The sequence below is a fragment of the Patagioenas fasciata genome, chromosome 23, assembly GCF_037038585.1.
Source record: "Patagioenas fasciata isolate bPatFas1 chromosome 23, bPatFas1.hap1, whole genome shotgun sequence".
NCBI lineage: Eukaryota > Metazoa > Chordata > Aves > Columbiformes > Columbidae > Patagioenas > Patagioenas fasciata.
This window is the reverse complement of record NC_092542.1, coordinates 278,176-300,815: the sequence shown is the minus strand read 5'-3', so window position 1 is coordinate 300,815 and position 22,640 is coordinate 278,176. Positions and strand designations below refer to the sequence as shown.

Below are 22,640 nucleotides of genomic sequence, written 5' to 3'. Positions count from 1 at the left end.
TGCCGTGGCTGGACTGGGTCCCCGTCCCAAGCCCCACCTGGCCCCTGTCCGGCCTAAGGAACACGTGTTGTCATGGATGTCTTCATGGAGGGCTCCTTAAAGATAAGTTAGAATCTCGTGGTATATGATTTTTGTGTTAAATAATTAATAGTAAAATTAATTGAATTATTCAATTTTCAGGTAAAAATAGGGTGATAAATATTCATAACTTATTTTATTAAGGGAATTTCCATTTCCTGTGTCATTAAAATGAGATTAACTAAGGTTGGATTGAAATGAAGATTGAAAACAATTGTGCTTTGGAATTAATTGGCGGCGGCTCCCGCGGCTCGCGCCCGCGCACCCGGCGCCGCGGCCTCGCCACGCAGCGTGGGAACCGGGGCTCTGTGCTCGCGCTGCTGGAAACCCTGTTTGTGTGTTCGGGGTCCCGTGTGACCTATTTTTCCTCCATCAAAGGCAGTGTGTGTGCTGTCAGCTCTTTCTGCCTTGGGATGCTGCTTGACATAATCCCTGCTAAATGTGGCACATCTCTCTTTACACTTTAAAGATTTCATGACTCTCAACACTCTCTTCTCGCTGCTCTCAGTATTTCCGACTCTTTTTTTTCCCCCTGAAGAGGATAAACAGTGCAGAGATGGTTTTAAGAGGCATCGACTCATATAGATTTTTAGTCACTGTGGTCCAGGGGTGTTGAGACACCAATAATTAGTTCCTGTAACAGCTCAGGTCCTTTGTTTGAACGTGACCCGCTCGGCCAGGCGTTGGCTGGGGGCGGGTTCAGGGATGTTGGCTCCACCGTGCGTGGGTCCGTGTGGTCTGAGACGCCAGCTCCATCACTGGTCCGTGTGGTTTGGGACAACGGCTCCAGTGCTGGTCCATGTGGTTTGAGATGCCGGCTCCATCACTGGTCCGTGTGGTTTGAGACACCGGCTCCACCGTGAGTCCGTGTGGTCTGAGACGCCGGCTCCACCGCGGCCCCGCGCACACAGACGCCCCGTCCCGCCGCCGCCCTCGCCGGGCGCGAACACTCCTGCTCCTCTTCACGCAGAGTTGGGAGCGTCCTGCAGCGTCACCCTTGGAGAGGCAGAGAGCCCTAGAACACGTGGAATCGTCAGGAGAAGCAATTATCTGATAATAAAGCAATTCAATTATTCGGCAAACCACTGCCTGCCTTAGGAAGGCCTGGCAAGCCTTTCCCATCAGTAGATGTGGCCAAGGAAGATGCCGGGTGTTTGTTTTTGGAGGGAGCTGGCGTTCAGAATTCAGACAGGCTCTGCCCGTCGGCAGATGCAGCGTCACAGGGGCGCTCAGGGCTCGGGGGCTGCTCGGGGCCGGTGAGACCCGCACCCCCGGGCTCCTGGAGCAGAGGAGCCGCGCTGTCCAGGTGCGGCAGACAAGGCTGTAAACGTGAGAGGTGTTTTGGGCCGTGGCTCCCGATGGTGGAGCCAGAGCAGCCGGCAGAGCGTGGATTCGCGGCTCCCCGCCGGTTTAACGGCTGCAGGAGGGCCAGGAAACCTGGTATTTGATCCTGCTGTTTTAAACAGCAACAAAATTAAAGTCTTTGTCGCATTTTAAAGGGTTTGCAACTTAATTTATATTCTGGTATGGTAATAAAGAAGCATCTTTTGTCCAGGAGGTGAGATATGCAAAAATAACCTTTCAGATGCTCATAATTAACCTTTAACGATATTCTCTCATTTTTTCCAATATATCCTCTGCGTCAAAAACAACATAGAGAGAGAATACCTGAGACTGCTTGTTGCATCTTAATGGCCTGCAAATACCAGCTGATTAAAAATAACCTATTTATCAGGATGATTTATGGCGGAGCCGTGGCCCTGGCGCGCCGGGCTGGAGCCGGCACCGCGGCAGCGGGACAGCGGCTCGGTGGCTGCCGTGCCCGCAGCCGGGGCGCTTCGCTTTCAGATGACACCGTGTAACGTTTGTGGCGAACGTGGCGCGATCTAAACCGTGCGCAGGTGCGCTGGCAAGCGCGCGCTGGAGCTCGCGTTGGGGCTCCTGCGCCCGCGGTGCGAGAGGGGCCGCGCGTCGCGGGACCCGCTGGGCCAGTCCAAGGGTGCAGAGGGATTTGTGGAACCCAGCGGAGGGAGGAGCTCAGTACAGAGCTGATCGCTTTTGGCGCTGGAGAGAGTGCGCGTGGGTCCTGAGCAGCAGGATGAGTCCTGAGCGCAGAGGTGTACAGAAGTCCGGCAGGTTCTGGAGCCACTCTGGTTGGCGTTCTCGCTACGTGCGCTGTAACAATGCTTTAATGTAATCGGATTTTGAATTCCGTGTGGTATCTGGTGGGAGGCAGATGTACCGGAATGTTAAACTTTATGTCACTTAAAAATGGTTTCAAGTACATCAGAGGGAGATCATCCAGCTGTAAAATTATCTGCTTTATGGCGCTGCACCGCAGCTTTGGTCTTTTTGTTTTAATTAAAAATGTACCTTAAATCTCACCCCCTCACGTAATCTCCACCGTGTTTCCTGTAATTTACTGGCAGAACGTGAAATGACACAATTCTTGTGGCGTTTCTCGGTGCGGTTGATGGGGATCCGCCCTCTCCCGTCTCCGGCCGGCGGGTCCCACAGCCCCGCTCAGCTCCAAAGCACCGAAAGCCGGCGGACGCCGGCAGCGCCGCGTTGAGCCGATCGGCTTGGCCGGCGCCGGGAAGGGGAGGGAGGTGCCGGTTGTGCCAGCCGGGCTGGTTCAGCCTGGGGCGGCACGGAAAAGGGGTTTCTGTCCTCACGTGCTCGTTCAGGCTGAATTAACCTGGAAATGCGGAATTTAATCTCAACTAAAAATACTGCAAGGTAATTAAGTTCAGAAACAGGATGAGCTGAGAGGGTATAGAAAAGATAAGCATCAGAATAAGACAATAATTGAGTTTGCATTGTGAACACATTCCTATCGCAGTTTGGGGGTTTTATTTGTTTTTTTAAGCTGCCTCGTTAAGAATTTGGAGTAGAAAGCGCTCGAGCGCTTCAGCGGGGCCTGGGGGCCTGGGCGGCTCCGTCCGCTTGTCCCTGTGCTTCGCAGGGCTTTCTGTATTTGGGTTTAATTCTCCTTTATCATCCAATAGTTTATGAATGTGTTTGAAGGTGAAGAAGGCTTAAAATCGGAAAGTATGTGTTTCCTTGTGAAATCGCTTGTTTTGTGGATTCCCGTAAGCTTTTAATCTAATTATTCTAATAATTGGATGTTTAATGTATAAAGTCGATCAATCAGGTTGGTATCATTAAGTTCTTGCTGTATGGATTGTGAGGAGCGCCCCGTGGAGCGTCGTGGCGGGTGAGCCGTGGTGTTTGCACGCGGGCAGCGCCGGCCGGGGCGAGCGCTGCTGACCAGCCCTTGGCTGTGTTTGCGGAAAGGCGGTTTGAGCACTTTCACCCCAAAGTGCTGGGGGTGTTCGGTGCCCGCTGTGGTCGGTGCTGGGGCCCGGTTGCTGGTGCTAGGGCTCCGTGTGGGGACGGGGACGGGGGCCGTGCCGCGCTGCTCCGGTTCGGTCCGGACGCCGACCCGCGGGGCCGGGAGCTGCTCGGGCGCCGTTTGGACGCCGCACAGTGCGCTGCGTCCCGCGCCGTGCCCTGGGCTCTCTCTGAGTTTTCCAGAGGTTTGCAGGAAAAATGCAAAAATGTTTCCTTCCCATTTGCTAATAATAATTTACCCTTAATTCTGAAAAATTACTTTACGGATCTTCATATTTCACAGACCGTAACTAGATTACTGCCTTTTACTGGAATTCTGTATGTTAATGAAGACCGATTGGGATTACATAATAGATTTCCTCTAAAGAAGGCATTATGTGGTTATTTCTTACTGTCTGGCATTCTAGTTAATTGCCTTGTCATCATTAATTGATAGGGCTAAATTGATATAAATAAATAGAAGATGTTCTGGAGGTCAGTTTGGAAGGCAGGAGGCGTTTGGCACAGGCTGCAGCCTGCGGTCGTGGCGGCCGGAGGGAGCGCGAGCGCCCGGATGTGCCCGTGAAGCCACTTCCCGCGCGGCACAAGCAGGCGCAGCGCCCGAGCTTGCCCTTGGGCTGGGCTCGGCCTTGGGCTGAGCTTACCCTTGGGCTGGGCTCAGTCCTTGGGCTGGGCTCAGTCCTGAGCCTCAACCCCGCGAAGACCTGGTGGTCCTGGCTGGCGAACGCAGCAGCGTTAGCCCGTGTGTGTCGCTGCCATCAGCCGTGGATGGAGCAGTAGCTGGAATGGCGCCTGCAGAACGAGGCCACCTCAAAGAGGGTTTTAAGTTAATTGCAGCCGCGGGCCCTCGCCAGGACGCCCCGTTCCCGCGGTGGGAGCGGCCGATGCCGCAGGGCAGCCGGTGGCACACGGCGCGTTTGGGGACACGTGGAACGGGGCTCCCCGTGTGCACGGACGGATGCTGGGGGATGCGTCTGAAAGCGCTTTAAAGCTTTCATGAGTTGTAAGAGCTAATTCCCAATAAATCAAACGGCGTCCCTGTGGGAGTAAGGGAGACAGATAGACGAGGGCTAAAGAAATGGATAAAGATCCTTGAGCAATAGAGAGATGAATGCCAGATCGTCTAGAATTATATTTAAATGAACAAAGTTGATTTAACTGTCTTTTGTCATGCCTTGTACTAAGATTTAGGTCTATAGCATGTCATTATAGCAAGAAATAATTTGCCAAAAGACTTTTTAGCGTTTCATGTGCATTCCACTTAATGACAATTTTAATGCTCTGACGTGGTCCCGCGCGGTTGTGCGGAGGTTCCGCTTGCTCGGCACGCTGCGGGCTCACGGCGGTTGTCTCTGGTTCCTTTCTCGCTCCGGCCGCTGGCATCGAGTGGCCACACAGCTCGGGCTGCGGCCGCGGTCCTGGTGGAACCGTGGTGCCGCTGGCGGCCGGCCCGGGAGCCCCGCCGGCGGTGGGGAGGGGGTCAGCTCCGTGTCTGAAGGCTTTTCTTCTTCTTCTTCTCTTTTATTTTTAATTGCCTCTAAAAACAAGAGACTTGTTAATGGTTGAGTTGATCAGGCTGAATGACTGTGATGTGGAAAGGTGCCGGATGAATCTTTCGTGGAGTTCACTCTTTGGCAGCAAAACGCGGTGCCGTTGGGCATAGGTACGGCAGAGTAAATGTTTGCTGAGAAGTCAAGTCCTGTCATTAGTTGTGTGACTGTTATTAGTGCTGTTATCGCTGTTCCCTGGTTTCTGGTTCTGTCGGGAGCAAGTACAGAGCGCGGCACCGTGCCGGCTCTCCCAGCACATCCACGATCGCGGTGTCGTCCCGGGCGCGGTGGGAGCCGCGACGCGGGCTCCGCAGCGCTGTGGTACGGCCCTCGCTGCCGGGAACGGGGCTCAGGACAGGTTGGGTGCTGCCCAGGTCAGCGGAGCCCCAGCTCTCGCTTGGGCCATCTCTGCAGACACAGGTACCTGGAGGATGCGTTGTCGCGGCTCTGGCATCACGATGCTCCTCAGATAGCCCAAGGAGCTGGTTTTGGGGTAGGATTTGTCACCGGGCACCCCAGCACACAGCAGAAAAGCGCCCGGCACTCTTACAGGGCTTCGCGGCGTATGTTTCTGTCTTCAGCACTTATCCTGATCTCACGAATGGCTCTATTCGGCAGCCCCCGGACCGTCCTGTGATACGGTACAAAGCCAACCTCGTCCTGGACACACGTTTGGTTGTTTGTCGAGCTGTGGGTAATTACTCTCATACTTAATGAATAGCATTACTTCTATTGATTAACACGGAGGCTGCATGCTGGAAAGAGGAAGCAGGGATTAAGTTTTATGGCCAACTGCTGCTATGAAAGGGAGCATTGAGACACCAGTTAATGTCCCCTCGATGGGGTTGGCCGTTGCATTAACTGCAGCTCTGGATAAAATTGCAGTCTGTTATTTTAGACTTCTTAAAATCCACTTTGTCTTCAATGCAGCTGACATTTAATTCTAGAAACAAACAAACAAATCCAGTGTCTGCATGTTTTCCTGTGATCTCTGTCTCTTCCTCCATGGCAGACGAGGTGCCCGTTGGCCTCTGCGGGCTGCAGCGGGGCTGAGTCTGCAGCCGGGCCCTGGCGCTGCTCCGGTGCCGCCGCGGGGCGCTGGGCCGCGTCACCAGCTCCACGGCGTTCACACCGCGCTGAGCTCTCGGAGGAGCTGCCCCGCAGCGTGGGGTGTGCTCTGATTGTGAGGGACTGAGCTGCTTTACCCACCCGCCCTGGCAGCGAATTGAAGCAAATACAAGATAAAAGATCAATTTTAGAGCCGTGGAGCTTCTCGAGGAAGGGCTCTGGGAGAGGAGGCGCTTTTGGCTTTGCGGTGGTTACAGTTCCCTTCCAGCAGCTCGAGCTCCCCGGGCAGTAAAACAGTTTTCACTGAACGATGTGTCTGACATTTTCCGAATCTTGATGTGACGGTTTGGAGGGAACCAGTCACATTGAGCAGCCTTATTAATATTGCGGTAACGTGATTAGGGGAACATATCGGTCGTTTAGGCCAAAGGGACTCTAATTGACGAACGCAATGCAGATGCAGAGCATCAGTTCAGCAGCATCACCAAAGTATCCTGATCTTAACTTGTTTTCTTTCTACTCCCGCGTTGTATCTCGTTCATGTTCATGATAAGATGAGCTGGTTTAGATTCTTATTATCCAGGTAAAGGACTTTATATACAAGAAGCAAAACCCCCCCAGAACGGGACGCGGAGCCAGAGGGAGGCGTGCGCTGCTGAACGGGCACCAAATCCAAGTGACCGTTCTGCAGAACCTTCCCTGGAAATCCCTGGTGTTGCTGCTGGTCCAGAGCTCCCTTACCGCCTCTCCCGTGCCACCGCGGGAAGCTGCAGGAGCTCTGGTGGCCTGGCCCAGTCCAGAGCTGGAGCTGAGCATCCTCAGCACCCCCAGCACCCCAGCAGCCGCGGGGGCTGCAGGTCGGGAAGCAGCGTGGCGTCTCCTTCCCAGTTGTAGCAGGAACAGTTTGGGAAAAGTAGCTCTTATGCTGCTGTGGCAATTTATGTGAGAGCGGCGGTGGTAAATAACCGGAGAGGGAGGGAAGCATCTCACATCTCATCAATACTGAAGACAAAAGGCTTTCTGCTCAGCCGTTACTCTTCCGTCCTTTCCCTCCTTCCCCCAGGCCGCCAGCAAGAAACCCAAATAGAGATCAGGCAGCTTTTAAATGGCACAGGCTCATAAAAGGGAGGAGATCCAGAGCTGTAATGTGCTGCGTGCTGTTCGGGTCTGTGAGCTCCACACCACGGGGCCAGAAACCACTGCGGCATCTGTGCCAAGAGCGCGGCCCACGTGGTGCCCGGGCCAGCGCGGTGCCGGCTGCTGGCGGCCAGGAGGGTCCCGGCACCCGGCCTGCCGGGGCTTCGGGGCGTTCTGCGGATTGGAGGATGCGGAGCAGCAGCGGTGCTGGTGGCAAACATTTGTGGTTGTGTCCCCAGCCCAGACACGGTGATTCCCTGCACACCGGCAGAGCGCTTGTCTCTGCTGCTGGGGGGACCCTTCAGGATGCTCCGTGCCCCTGTTCCCAGTCCCTTGCCTTTGGTTTGCTGCTTTTCTCTGGGGCGCAGCCATGGCGCGTGGACCCGGCGGAGCAGGACGGACAGGGCCCCGCAGCGGGTGCCGCTGCCGCTGGCGTGTTCGCTCCGACAGAGGAAGGGGCTGCTCTGGAGCATCCAGGTAATTCCAGCTGGCCGATGGTGGTAGAGAACCATCAAGAGCTTGTTTTTCTCAGTAATAAGGTGCCTTTATGCACTTAATGGAGCATTGGGATGAGTTACTCTATAATTAACAGCTTTTACATCAACGTTACTGCCCTATTATTATGCGATAAAGGCGGGTGAAGGCGGGTGTCTTCACGTGGGGTGTTTTGTTAGGGAAGAATGAGAAGTGGCGCCCGCAGGAGCTCGTCCGCGTGCTGGAAGCGCAGGAGCGGGGCCGAAGGCCGCGCCGACGTTCGCAGCCTTGCCTGGCTCCGGAATCACGAGCCAACGTTGCCTCAGCACAAACCGCTGAATTTGGTTGTTTGTTTAAAGAGCTTCCTCGTGCCACCCAGCCTCGCAGACATCCGGTGGGATTTTCAGCAGTTCCAGGTCTTGCTCTGCTCCCTGGAGCCACTGGGACCTGACAGCCCAGGGGCGGCGTGAGGTGGGGCTGGGGGTCCCTCCCGCTCTGTCCCCCAAAGGGCTCCTGTCCCTTTGTTTCCTTTGTTTGTAGGAGTTCAGGTGCTTTGCTCCCTGCAGAGGCTCCAGCCAGCGCTCTCCGGAGCGAGCTCTGCGCTGCTCACGCTGCTGTTTCTGTGCCTGCTCCGGTGTCCCAGGGCGGTGATGGTGCCGGTGCTGGGCGATCGCCTGGATCCCGCTCACGGCAGAAATGCCCGGTAGCGCGCGGGCTGGCCAGACGGCGAAGCGTTCCTGCGCGATGGAGCCGCGCGCCGGGACACGTTGGCTCCGTCTGTCGGGCCGGTGTCCGTGCGCCTTTATTGACATTCCAGAGCATCCACGCGCTTTCTAAATGGAAATCGGTTTTGTGCGTCTTTGGAGTCCGGCGGGTGCCCCAAAGAGAGAACGTTGCTCCGTGTCCGTGTCAGAGCAGGAACAGCAAAAGCTGTATAAGCTAATGCTTTTTTCTTCCGTTCCTTTTTGCTCGTTTATTGCCTTTTTAAGCCGCCATCCATATCCTGGTGCTGTGTCAGAGCTGGTTGTTATCTAATCTGCTGATGCGCTAGAAAGAGGTTGTCTATAATAAAATAACAACAGGCCTTCTTTTCTTGAGCACTTCTCTCCTTGCTTTCAGCGCATGCTGAGCCCGATCGCGACCTGTCCTGCGAACACTGGCTGCTTGGTGATAGGATTTCCTTTATTTTTACACCCATCACCAGCACACTTACCTCGTTACGTACGAGATTCTCAAGTAAAATGTTGCAGATTGCAAAACATCAGTTAATCGAGGTAACAGCAGCAAAGGTGGAAATTTGTCTTGTGCCGAAGGCAGAATGTTGCTTTTCTGTAGACTTTGCTGGCCTGTTGCGCGTTGCTTCGTGAGCTCTCGCAGGGCGGGGGTTTTTCTCTGTGTAATCCAAAGCTGTTTCTTCTTTTCAGACCGCAGAATGGTTCTATGATCCTGTACAACAGGAAGAAGGTGAAATACAGGAAAGATGGATATTGCTGGAAAAAAAGGAAAGATGGGAAAACCACCAGGGAGGATCACATGAAGCTGAAGGTGCAAGGAGTGGAGGTAGGAGCCGGCGGGCGCGGGGGCGCGGGGCTGGGACGCTCGTGTTCTTCACGAGCTCTGAGCAGCACTCGGGGTGGCTTCACCGTCTGGTTGTGTTGCGCTCGAGTCGCCGTGAGGCTCAGTGGAGACACTGCAGTCTTCACGCTGAGCGGCTTTTGGCGGAACACGGGCTTTGTGGGGCAGGTACGGGGGTGCCATGCAGCTCGAGGGGGGTGCCAAGCGCTTTTTTTACCTGACAGCTTTGCATGTTCGTGATTTGATTCTCACAAACCACCAGCGGGGTTTTGGAAGCGGTTGCCGTGATTTCCCGTGTGCTCGCGTTGGTCTCCCCGTGTGCAGAGGTAGGATCGCTGTTGAATTCGGGCCAGGACCGGGCCCTCCTTCAGGGGGTGTTGTGGAGGAGACCGTGGCTGTGCTGGTGGTGTTGAGCTGAACAGCCCTTTGGTGCCCGACAGCGGTCCGTGTGTCTGGTTACCAGCAGTCCGTGTGTCTGGTTACCAGCAGTCCGTGTGTCTGGTTACCAGCAGTCCTTGTGTCTGGTTACCAGCAGTCCATGTGTCTGGTTACCAGCAGTCCGTGTGTCTGGTTACCAGCAGTCCTTGTGTCTGGTTACCAGCAGTCCTTGTGTCTGGTTACCAGCAGTCCGTGTGTCTGGTTACCAGCGGTCCGTGTGTCTGGTTACCAGCAGTCCGTGTGTCTGGTTACCAGCAGTCCGTGTGTCTGGTTACCAGCAGTCCGTGTGTCTGGTTACCAGCAGTCCTTGTGTCTGGTTACCAGCAGTCCGTGTGTCTGGTTACCAGCAGTCCGTGTGTCTGGTTACCAGCGGTCCGTGTGTCTGGTTACCAGCAGTCCTTGTGTCTGGTTACCAGCGGTCCGTGTGTCTGGTTACCAGCGGTCCGTGTGTCTGGTTACCAGCAGTCCTTGTGTCTGGTTACCAGCGGTCCGTGTGTCTGGTTACCAGCAGTCCTTGTGTCTGGTTACCAGCGGTCCGTGTGTCTGGTTACCAGCGGTCCGTGTGTCTGGTTACCAGCGGTCCGTGTGTCTGGTTACCAGCAGTCCTTGTGTCTGGTTACCAGCGGTCCTTGTGTCTGGTTACCAGCGGTCCGTGTGTCTGGTTACCAGCGGTCCGTGTGTCTGGTTACCAGCGGTCCGTGTGTCTGGTTACCAGCGGTCCGTGTGTCTGGTTACCAGCGGTCCGTGTGTCTGGTTACCAGCAGTCCGTGTGTCTGGTTACCAGCGGTCCGTGTGTCTGGTTTCCGATTGTGAGGGGGAATATGGATTATCATTAAATCTGGAATGCGCCTCCTGGGAGTCTCTTCTGAAGGGAACATACGTATCAATGATTCCTCTTCTATAGCAGGGTCCCAGCGCATTCGCTTGCAGTAACGTAAATTCACAGCAAACACTCGTGGGTTTTGGCGTCTTTTCCTAACGCCCTATACGTGTCTATAGGTGTCGGAGCTTTTGTTCTTCAGCAGACCCTTAAGTCCCTAATCCTTTAACGGTCTCAGCTGATTTTGCGGTGTGTGGTGCAGGTGTTTCCCTGAGGGGCCATCACTTCAGGTTGGGTTACTGGAGGATTCCAGATGGAGACTCGGAAAGAAATGAAAATAAATTTACAAAGAAATAACGAGTCTGTTTCCTGCTCGTGGTTTTGCAAATCGTCCCTCAGTGACAGACTGGGAATGGGCTGAGTGGCAGCGGGGACGGAGAAGGGCTGTGGGGAGAGCAGCGAACGCTGCATTGACTTTAAAGGATATAGCGCCAAGCAACTGTTTTTACACTTAATTTGCACATCGTTTTGGACACGAACCAGAATGGAAAACGTTTTTGGTTTTGTTTTGGTATGATTAAGGGAGGAAAGGTGGAATAAAAGGATTAAATTGCTTTCTCAGGCTTTTCCCTGTTATTTGACGCCTTCCACCGTTAGTTTGGTGGGGGTTCGGTGGGGTGAGGGATCCTGGCCCTCCCTCATCCGCTTTTAGCAAAAACAACTTTTGGAGCTGGACAGAGTGACCCTGCTTGTTTGGAGTCAGTCTGGTCTGTGGCAGCGGCTCAGGGTTGGTTTCCAGGCAGAGCTCGCAGCGGGAGCTTCGGGACCGCGGCTCCGTTCGAGCGCGCTTTCCGTGAATTTCGGTGGACGATAAGTGGGGGGGGTTCAGCAGTTGCGCTCGGTGTGGGGTGCGGAGCCTGGAACCCGAAGCGACGGGTCCCGAAGCGTCCGGCAGTGGGCAGGGCCCTGGGCAGGGCGGCACAGGGCAGCAGGCGCTGGAGCGGCTCCAGAACTGGCTGCGTCGCCTTGTTTCCCGTTTAATAAACAGTGTGAGCAAAGCTGAGCCGCGTGGGGTGGGATTGTAACTCAAACCCCGTTCTCTAAAGTCTGGACATCTTTCATTTAGCACACAAAGGCGGTTTCGGTGTGAATGATTCCAAAAGGATCTCTGTGGACTCATGGCATGAGCGTCTGGATGGATGGGAGTTGTCTGGGTCATTGGTGCTGCAGCTGCACCTCGAACTGGTGCGCTCGGATTCTCCTCCGCGGGGCGGACGTGTGGACGGGGCTGAAGGAGCGGGGCAACCAGCACCATCCAGCACCGGGCCCCGCACCGCGTTCCCCCCGCGTCCCCTTGACTGGCCTGCGCGCCGGGGAGACATCGCGCCGCTCCTGACAAACAGCATTAATACACACACACCTTTATATTGTTTAGCCACCCTTATTAAACAAAAGGTTAGAACAAGCGTGCAGACACAGAGCGAGGCAGCGGGCACTGCCGTACCCCTCCGGAACGGGAGGTGTGTGTCACCGCGGCGCTGGGCAGCGCAGGCACGCGTTGGCGTTGGTATTGACTGCTTCAGTTTAGAGAAATTCAAAATTAAATGCACTTTCTGCCAGCTCCGTGGGAAAATCCAGTTAGGAAAACAAAATCCAATAGGAGATCTAAAGATTGGTGGCCAGAAATGAAATATTTTGAGAATCAAATATATGGAGATTGCATTGCGGGATCTGTGGTCCCGGCGTCACGTGCTGGGGACTGGAGGCAGGAGTGGAGGTTTGCGGTCCCAGCGTTTTCCCGGTGTTTGCAATTCAGATGAGACGGTTTACAGCAAAACAAAGCCCTGTTCGGACCAGAGGCACCGGTTTGCGCCCACGCTTGACCGCTCCCGGGGTCCGTGGGTCCCGCGGGGCCGCGCGGTGCCGACCCTCGCAGGGCGCGGGGGGGTCGCTCGTGTGGGGCAGCCGCGGGTGGGGGCCCGTGATCCCTCACCGCCTCGAGTGATGGAGACCGGGGCTTCCCTGCACAGCGCCCGGCCGGCAGCGTTTCAGAGCACTGTAAATGTGTCTGTGCAGATGATGCCGTCTGTCTGACCTGAGCGCATTCCATGCGCCCGCCTGGGTGCTGCTGATGGTTACACTCTGCCTGCAGTTTCTGTGTGCCCGCTGCCATAGACAAATGTTGAGTAAACTAAGAATGAGGCAATATTTTCACGCTCAGGCGCCGGGAGCGGGTGGCGCGGAGGCCCGTGTGTGCCCCACGGCTTCGCCCTGCCCCGTGGGACAGGCCCCTGGGGACGTGTGTCCGTCCGCTGCGCCGTGCCTTACCCGCCACAGCCAGAACCAGTTCTTCATTCCTCCTGAAGACAAGCATGATTTTGAGCTTCAAAAGCTTAAATAAATCCTTTCCCGCCTCCCGTGTGCTTCCCTCCCTGCCCATCCTGTGCTGGAGGGGAGGCTGCGGCCGACTTGATCTTTAGTGAGAGACGTCCCCTTTGCTCAGCCTTGGGGGGCCGTGCAGACAGAGCTGCAGGCTGTTTGGTGGCAGCCGGGCAGTGACGTTCACCCGCACGGCCACGCCGCGTGGAGCAGGTTCCCAGCCCACAGCCCCTTCGGTCGGGTTTGTCACGCTCCTGAATTAACAGTTTTTGAACCACAGTAGCTGTATAAAACATATGGAAGGGTTTTGATTACAAATCTGAAATCTGAAGGTTTATTAATGGCCAGAGGGCACTGGAATTTAATACCTGCCTGTTGGCTTGTCAGTTCACAGCATTTGAAGAACCGGCAGCGGTTGAGATGGTTCTATATATAGCAGCTTTATTTGAATAGTCGACACAGCTTTCAAAGTAAATATTAATTCCGTTATGCTATAAACTGTTATTTATCACGACAGAAAGCCATAAAGTTATTTTACTAGGGTATAGCCGGCAAATTGCGTATCCTAGATGAGATGCAGCGCGCGCTGGGTTGCAGTGGCAGTGACCCGACCGACTTCCCACCCGCTGGTGTCAAACCCGCCGGTGGAAAAGCCCCTTCGGCTGCGTCCGTCGGGCGACACCGCGGCCGGGCCCGGGCGTTTGGCTGCTCCAGTTACCTGAACTTCTCCTTGCAGCTGCCTCCCAACTGCCCGGCTCCAGGGCATCCCGGCGGCTCGGCATTGATTGGGGTGGTTTACGGTCACCTTTTGAGCCCTGTTCCAAGGGGGAGTGGTGGTGAGGATCCACCCCCGTACCCTGGTGCTCTGATAAAGTGTTTTCTGCCCAGGATCTTGGTGGAACATCCTTATTTTATGAACGACTTTAGGGAGAGGAGCAATCCCCACCAGGAAACCATCGGGGAGGGTGGATTTTATTATATTTTGCCAGTAAACAACAATTGGTACATTTAATACTTGCCCAGGTCCTGTGGGATCTCTCTGACTAACGCGAAGTGACAGTTGTCACAATATTCCGTATAAATACCCATCTATTTGCAGGTGTCTGTTCTGGTTTTAATGCGATCCCACCTTTCCTGCCGGGAGGCAGAGCGCAGATCGATGGACTCCGCACCGTGCCTGTAGCGCACATCGTTCTGTGGCCCACGGGGACTCGGGGTCCCGGTGCCCTCGCTGCCGTGGCGCGGTGGCAGAGCCCGCGGGCCGGGCTCAGGAGAGCGGAACAGGAGGGGAGGAGGACAAAGTCAAACCTCAGGAGGGTTTGTAATGTCACAGGCGCGGGCGGTGTCAGGACCGCTCGGTGCCGTGCTGTGGTAAATCTGGAGGCTGCTGCTTTAGTTATAGTTTCACACGTTTGATCCAGAATTAAGCAAACATTCCTATGTGGCTGGTGTTTTTCCTTGTGGATAACTTGAGCCCTTAATGTATTAATTTGCATGTATATGTATCTATTTATATACATATATATATTTACTTTGCTGTAATTTACTTGCGTGCGTCCCGTGAATTATTCATGAGGGACGTTTTGAGTTTTCATTCCTCTGCGGGGCCAGGCCGCGGGTGTTTCTGGACGGGAGGCAGGGGCCCGGCCGCGCGGTGCCCACGCGTCCCGCGGCGCCGCCGGGAACCGGTCTGGGTGTGGGCTGGGGGCCGCGTCCCGCTGCCAGGGGACCCTGGTCCCGGGAACCTGGTGAGCGGCCCCGGCGCCCGCGGCTCCGGCGCCTGTGCCCGGGGTGTGGGCTCCGGTGCAGCGCGCTGCGGTACGGCCGGACCGCGCCGGCCAGGCAGCCACGGACAGCGGCCGCTTTGGCTATCGAATGCGCACTTCTGCAGGCGCTCCGGGCCTTCTGGCTGCGTTCACTTTCTAACAGCGCTGCTGCGGAAGAGGACGTGGTTTTATTGTGTGCGCTCATCAGTAAGAGCGAAGATCGAGTGCCTGGCGGCGGCTCTGCAGGGAGCGTGCTCTTTGAGGAACAGCACCTGGGGCTGCTTAGGGGAGAATACGGTAGAATTTTAGACTTAGATAACCGTGCTGTGCCTGCATCTGATTGCTGATACAAATTATCAGAAAGAAATTCTATTTAAAACAAAATTTTCAGCAATGTCCATGTGTAATGAAATGAGCAGGAAGCGGAAAGTCACATCTCTGTTTCATGCTGAAAGGGAGGCCTCTATTACCTTCATTTAAAGGAAAAAAAGATTAAGCAAGTTATGTAAGCTCTTGAAATTGCTTGTTGAAAATGCCTTGCAATTGCAGGATTGCCTTCCCGAGAGCGCTTAGGGCACTTTGTCTGGTGCCAGGGACGCCTGAGGGGGCGGCAGAGGCGCTTGGAGCCGGGTGGTGCGGGCAGGACCCGCGCCCTGCGCCTCCCCTTCTGACCTCTCAGCGCTAAAACACTCCTGTGGATACCAAATGAAAGGGCCACAACCTTATTTCTTCAAAGATCAGCCGATCTAGCCCAGAGGTGTAATAACATTCCAAATTACTTTTAGGAATCATCTTTTGTGAGCAATATTTTTTGGAGTTAAGTGGTAGGTACGCAGTTGAGAAATAAAATGCCGAGGCTCAGTGCCTTGGAGCCGTGCGGGAGGTCGTGCTGTGGCGGCTCGGTTTGTTGGGGCAGTTACGTGGTGTAAAGCTGGTCCTCAGCTCGGTCCGCGCTCCGGCCGCCCTGGGCCGTATTGCAGCCTCTGGCAGCGCTGGTTTTTCATGCACAGAATGGGTTGCGTTGCCAAAACAGCCTCTTGCCGTCTGCCCGTGGGTCTTGTGCCGCCAGCAGCTGCGTTCCTGGGGAGGTTTTACAGCCGCGTGGTGTCAGGCAGCAAATCCAGGCTGCCGTGTGGACGTGGTCATTAGGATTCTGTGCTTTTGCCTGTTAATGGTACCACAGAATAGTGATAATTATAGGAGGCATCATTTAACATCATTGCCAGTGTGCTCTGTGTTTATTTACGCGCGTTCTCGTTGGCAGTCGACAGAGCCAGGCTGGGTGGAATATCCCGCGGCCGTTGCGGTGTCACCGGGCTGCGGGTGGCGACTCGGCTCCCTGTGCCGCAGGCCGTTGCCGGAGTTACCCGGGGCCCTCCAGTGCTTGTGATTTCTTGCTTCACCTTTGTGATACTGGAGGAGCAGTTCCTGCAGGTAACACCTGCTGCTGCTTGTTCCTTATCAGGAATTTACAGATATAAATTCAAAGTGCTGAAAATTACTGGAATTTAGAAAATGTGGAGAATGTAAAAGGCTTTTCCGTTTCTTGTCGAGCAGTCTGACTTTGCTGGTGTAAAAGAACTTGGGTGGCCAAACCGGGGCTCCTGTCCGTGGGAGCGCTTGGTTCAGAAAACACACACTGGCTTCCAGCTGCGCATCGTGGTTGTGCAGACAGGTGTATTGCATCGCGGTTGTACAGACGGGTGTATTGCATCGCGGTTGTACGGACGGGTGTATCGCATCGCGGTTGTACAGACGGGTGTATTGCATCGTGGTTGTACGGACGGGTGTATCGCATCGCGGTTGTACGGACGGGTGTATCGCATCACGGTTGTACGGACGGGTGTATCGCATCGTGGTTGTACGGACGGGTGTATCGCATCACGGTTGTACGGACGGGTGTATCGCATCGCGGTTGTACGGACGGGTGTATCGCATCACGGTTGTACGGACGGGTGTATCGCATCGCGGTTGTACGGACGGGTGTATCGCATCGCGGTTGTACAGACGGGTGTATCGCATCGTGGTTGTACGGACGGGTGTATCGCATCGTGGTTGTACAGACGGGTGTATCGCATCGCGGTTGTACAGGTGGGTGTATCGCATTGTGGTTGTACAGGTGGGTGTATCGCACTGTGGTTGTACAGGTGGGTGTATCGCATTGTGGTTGTACAGACGGGTGTATCGCATTGTGCTTGTACAGGTGGGTGCATCGCATCGTGCAGGCAGGTAATCGTGTGTTTTTAGTGGAAGCCCGTCCCGGGCATCCTCTCCGTTGCGGGGCAGGACGCCGGGCGGGCGAGCGCCACCTCTCGGTTGCCCTGCCCGTGGGCGGGCCGTACGTGCCCTGGGAGCGCTGTGCAGTGCGCTGGAGTCACTTTGCAAACTCTGCTGTACCTGCAGGGGACCTTGAACTATAAAATAACATTTTATTATCTGCATAATGCTGGACTCTTGCAGTAATGCCAATGTCAGAAAGATTGTTAATAAATAATGAACAGCAGAACGAGCCAAGGGTTGACCTTTTGTAGAGCACCATCTGTCACCAGAGCTTCACTTGATCTTTACTTCCAGTGCTGATTTCTTTTCCCGTCCCCTCTGGGGATGTTGTAGGCTTCACTCCTATTAATAGCTTTGTCTGACTTGTAAAAACTCTTGTAAAACTGAGAGGTTTCCAGCTTTCACGGGAGACGAATACTTGGGGAAGTGGGTCAGGGATGTTTGTGAGCGGGCGGTGACTGCAGGACCCTCCTCGTGGCCCCCGGTGCGCAGAGCGACGCTGCCTGGGGCCGGTCCCGCGGGTGCGGGAGAGCGTGCCAGAGCGCCCCTGGCCCTTGGGCTGCGCTGGTCTCCACGCTCCGTGTTACCTGGCAGTGGGAAGGGGAGGAGGAGGGCAAAGTGTGGGGAAGAGCTTGCCAGGGTTTTTAAGTCAGGGCTCTGGCGTTGTTAAGAACGGATCCAGGCGGCACGGGGAGGCGAGCGAAGGAGCCACGGCCAGGGCCTGCTCCCGCTCCTCTGCGGGCCGAGCGTCGCGTGCGTCTGGTCACGTCATTTAGCAGGAAATTACAGAAGATAAATGCCCAAGTTTTGCAGATTGATCATAAATAAGTGCTTGTTAAAAGCACTCAAGTTCATCCCTCTGGGTTGGAGCATAAGTGGCTAATTTAACAATACCGTTCGGGTTCGGTTCCCCCATCCTTAGCAATAGTGCCATCAGCTGAAGGAAATCATAACCAGGTATGACTTGTACAAAACTTCCTTCTTTTACGCCAACTGCAGATTGTGGAGCTTTCGGGCTTTGCTGGCGCTGTCCGTTGGGAACGTGGACTGGGCCGGCAGCGCCGCTGCTCGTCGGGACGGGACGGGACGGGACGGGTGCTCCGCAGCATCCTCCTCCCCCACCGCGGAAACCGCTCCGTTGGACTCAAAGTGCATGAAAAGATAAAACTTTAAAGCCAAGTGACTTAAACGTGGAAAAAAAATGCAGCTTGGTTATTATGGCGTATGCTAAATTTTAGTAGCATTTAGAAAGTGGTTTGTGGGGTAGAAAGGAGAAGCAAACCCATCAAACCTCAGCTGTGCTCTGGTTTATAGTGCAGAACACTTTTCGCTGCCATCCAAAGGCTTTAAAACGTAATAAGGCACGGTCGAACCCAAGGGTGTCGGGATACAGGTAAAAAGCCTGCATTAAAGGAGTAGAATGAAAGGGTCCACTGGGGCCCAAATGCAGGACACATTTGGGCAGGGATCCCTGGAGTAGAAAAGCCTCTTTGACTTGTTCTGTTTCATAGGCATTTACTGATATGTACAACTCCTTGAAGAATAACAGCTTGAAAAGTTTTGAAGGCTTGGAGTATCCCTAACGTGTTGTGGTTCTTTGGTTAGGAAAAGCCAAGCGAACACACGATTGCAGTGACGTGCCAAACGGGCGATTTCGGTACGTCGGAAAAATCAGAGGGCAGCTGCTCTCCTTTGGTTCAAAGTGTAAACCTGGAGAGTGGCGTATTTCAGCAGTCCGGAACACTGGTGGTTGTTTCTGCCTCGAGCAGGCGCTGGTCCCCACTTTTCAGCTGTGATTTTATTTTTCATTGTATTTCTTTTTTAAAGATGCTGAGCTTTCTTGCGCAGATTGGTAGTCCTTTCCTCTTTGTACTCTAATAATATGTTGCTATGCACTTTTTACAAACTGCTGCAGGGAATTAAGCCCTAAGTCTTCCTCTGTATTCATCTGGGTGTCCTGTTACTGGGTGGGTTGCTCTCCAGTAATGCGCTGGAGCAGATGCCCGATCCAGGACCGGCTGAGGGGGGACCAGCGAGAGCCGCTGTTCTCGCCTCTGCCCGGGAAGCCCAAACAGTGTCCGTCCGTGCTCAGCTCCCGACCACAGGCAGCGCCGGCTTGGGAGCGCCGCTCCTGGAGCTGTGTGAGCACCCTTGAGCATCGCTCCTGGAGCCGTGCGAACGCCCTTGAGCATCACTCCTGGAGCCGTGCGAGCACCCTCGAGCTCCGCTCCTGGCGCCGTGCGAACGCCCTCGCCAGCGCAGCGGCTCATTGCGCCGTCCCCCGCGCGTGCAGCCTTCATTACTTGCGCTGCTGGCAAAGGCGTTGTTTCCAGCAGATCCGCACCACTCCATTTAGCCCAGAACGATGATTTATTCCCCGCTCGCCACCGGACACCCTCGGTTTCCCCGGCTAACGAGCAACTCGGGGAGGAGAGCCCCGCGCCCCGTCGAGCGCGTTAAACACGGGCACGTTGCTAAAGCCGTGGGGGATCTGCTGGTGCAGACGTGGATTGCGAGTGGGCTGAGTCACTGTCCACTGCGAAGCTTTAATTCTTCCCGCGTCAGCGGTTCCCGGGGCGCAGCCGCCCTCCCGGGAGCTCGGTTACCACGCGGGTACAACGCCCGGCTGAGGTCGGTCAGCCAGCCGGCTTCTCATCCCCCGAACGGGTGCTACAGGGAACCTATGGCACTGCTTTTCGAACGTTAGAATGCTGTTGGCTTCTCAGCCGAATGCCATACAAAATGTTAGGTGCTTTACAAATATGTTGCCTTTGTCAACCAGACTTCAAACCTCCTCAAATAATGAAATCGGGTTTTCTTGACAAGGGCAGAAAACCCCAGGCTGGCGAGCATTACTTGTATTCACATCCTTTAATTCCTTAGTAATCGAATGGCCGATCAGTGTTCCCGTGCTTTTCCCGGCACTGATGTTAGGCCGGTCAGCCCAACGGGAGAGAACGAGGGGCTCGTGCTGCCCGCGGGTTTGGCACGTGATTCGGGAGCTACGCAGGGCGCTGGGACCGCACGCCATTGAGAGCCAGCAGCCCTTCCCGTGCCACAAGTGGCAGATGTGAGCATCTGTTTCCTTCATGCCGTTACATACTGCTATAGATGGCAAACAGGTATTCAGTGTAGTTGTTAATTAGTGCCAGCCGAGAACAGTGTTTCTGGTTACCTTATAAAAAGCAGAGTGCCACGGCGTTAAGAACAGCAAAATCTCATAGTGTTGCTGCAGCCGTTCAGTGCGAGCGTTGTTACCTCCGTGAGATCCAATCTGTGAACGGGGACACGGGCTGGGGGGCAGCAGGCGAGCGCTGGCTGTGCCGACTGTGCCAGCTGTGCGGGCTGTGCCGGCTGTGCCGACTGTGCCAGCTGTGCCGACTGTGCCGACTGTGCCGGCTGTGCCGGCTGTGCCGGCTGTGCTGACTGTGCCGGCTGTGCTGACTGTGCCGACTGTGCTGGCTGTGCTGGCTGTGCCGGCTGTGCCGCGTGGAGCGGGGACGCCGGTGAACGCAGAGAACACTGCGGAAGACACCGAGGCTGGATCACACTCTTGGCGTCGCCCGGCAGCGCGGCAGAGCCACCGGCAGAGCCACCGGCAGAGCCACCAGCAATGCAGCCTGCAGGTTTGCTTAATCCTGGGAAAAATGTGGCACTTTTTTTTTGCTAAACATTCTCGCCTCAGGCTCAAGAGTGTTCTTATTTGGGAGTGTTTCCAGTTATTTGCAATGTGCTAATTACCCGGTGGCAGAACCTAAGTGGGTGTAAATTGTCGTATCTCTGCCGACTTCTGTGGAGCTGTGGCAGTTTGCACTGCAGGAGGATCTGTCACCCAGATCCCTGCCAAGTCTGGAATCCCTTGGCTCCCTCCTGGCTGGGGAGCCCCGGGCTCCTGGGAATACAGAGGGAAGCGGGCGGTTGGCCGGGCTCAGGACCCTGGGCTCGTTTGCCGTGGCTCGTGTTTGCTGCGCGGGAGCCATGGCGGCCGTTGCCATGGCAGCAGCAGGCCTGGAGCGGCAGGGAGGCCGCGGCCTCCAGAGCCACCGCGACGCCAGGAGCGCGGTCGAGGCTTCTGCCTCTTGGTGTGTCTGGTGGTGTGACCGTGGATGTGACCGTGTGTCTGGCCGTGTGTCTGGCCGTGTCTGTCCATGTGTCTGGCCGTGTGTCTGACCGTGTGTCTGGCCGTGTCTGTCCATGTGTCTGGCCGTGTGTCTGACCGTGTGTCTGGCCGTGTCTGTCCATGTGTCTGGCCATGTGTCTGGCCGTGTCTGCTCATCCGCAGTCGGCTTTGCTCTGATGCTTCTCAGCCACCCTCTCCCCCCGTGTTCCGTGCCTTGCCTGAACCTCTGAGAGCCTCCCCCCGTGCAGCCTTCCATTTGCAGCTCTTTTTTGGTTCTGGTTTTGGCTTACCCGCCATGGGCGCCCGCCTCGTTGAGTGCTGAGAAGCTCATTTTTGACTCCTGTTACTCGCAGATGCCAAACGCCTCCGCTCTCCCTGGGTCTGCTCATCCGGGTACTGTTCGGGGTGCCCGCGCTGCTGGCCGGGTCCCGGGGGCTCTCGGGCGCTCCGTCCCATGGGTGCCCCTGCCGCCCCCCCGAGGCCGAGCATCGTTTTCTCCGTCGCTCCTCCGTGTGTTTTGCAGCGTCTCTTGGGTGGCCCAGCGGGGTCCTGGCCCGCGCAGTGTGCCCCATGTCCGTGGCACTATTACAGTGTTATTTATAATTGCAGCGAAGGACCTGGGGCCACCTTGTTGTGCTGTGTAGCTTCAATAAAGACAGGGTGAATAATGAATTTCTCAGTCCCTCTGTACTTTAACTCTTGGTTCTGTGGAACACTGGCACTGGTTTTTCGCCGTGTCCGGTGCCGGCTGTGTTTATTCACGTTGCGGGTTGCTGGGAAGGCCTCGGTGCTCGGCGTTGGCTGGCGCAGCGGCTCAGGCGCTGCAGCGCTCTCGGCGTTTCCTGCTGCCTGCGGGTCCGTGGCCGGAGCGTAACAGCCCCGGAGCGGGGGTCACGCGTGCGTCAAGAGGACAAACCCACAGGCACCCAGAGGTTTTTCCAGATCTTATTTATCGACCATCTGCTTGTTGGTCTCGTCCCTCTCCCGTTCGGGGGAGTTTAAAGGCTGTTTAGACCCCATTTCCAGATGAAAGAGGGGCAGGTATTGGGGTGGAGAGCAGAGCGGGCAGCGTCGCTGGTCCGTTGCCAGTACCTTTGAATTTACCATACCTGCATGTCACTCGTTTAGGAATTCCTAAAGGTTAAAATAAATCCATGTGTTGATTTCATAAAGAGGTGTAATGTACCAGGTAGCAGATTTTTATCTACTTTGGGCCTAATTCATTAACATTTTGCTTGTACAGGCGTATCGTTATCTTTATGTGGCTTCTCTGGTTGGCCATATGGGTTTGTTGGCTGTGTAGCATTTCTCAGCAAGGATGCAGCAAACTTGCCATCTGGGTGATGTTTGCCCGACTACTTGAAATGGTTTTTGGCTTTTTTTGTCAATATGGCTGTGAGAGGTTTCTGTCATCCCCGTGTTACCGCGGGCAGAGCGTGGTTTGCTTTCCGCAGCACCGAAGCGCCGGGCGGGGGTGGCGTTTGCAGCGTGGGGACATCACCGACCTCCCGGTACCGCGCGGCAGACGGCTCTGCCCTGGCATCCGCAAAGGGCTGAGGTGCCGAGGGACCTGCCTTGGGAACCGGGGGAATACCGGTGCT

At 55.3% G+C, this 22,640-nt stretch overlaps 1 protein-coding gene across 12 annotated transcripts in view; it reads left to right on the top strand.

The window, feature by feature from the left end:
- Positions 1-22,640, top strand: part of CAMTA1 (calmodulin binding transcription activator 1) — a 156,043-nt gene that overhangs the window by 49,509 nt on the left and 83,894 nt on the right. For all 12 annotated transcript variants that reach the window (XM_065855143.2, XM_071798329.1, XM_071798330.1 and 9 more), the window contains one exon: positions 9,086-9,221. In XM_065855143.2, coding sequence (XP_065711215.1) covers positions 9,086-9,221 — 136 coding nt within the window. The remainder of the gene's footprint in view (positions 1-9,085; positions 9,222-22,640) is intronic.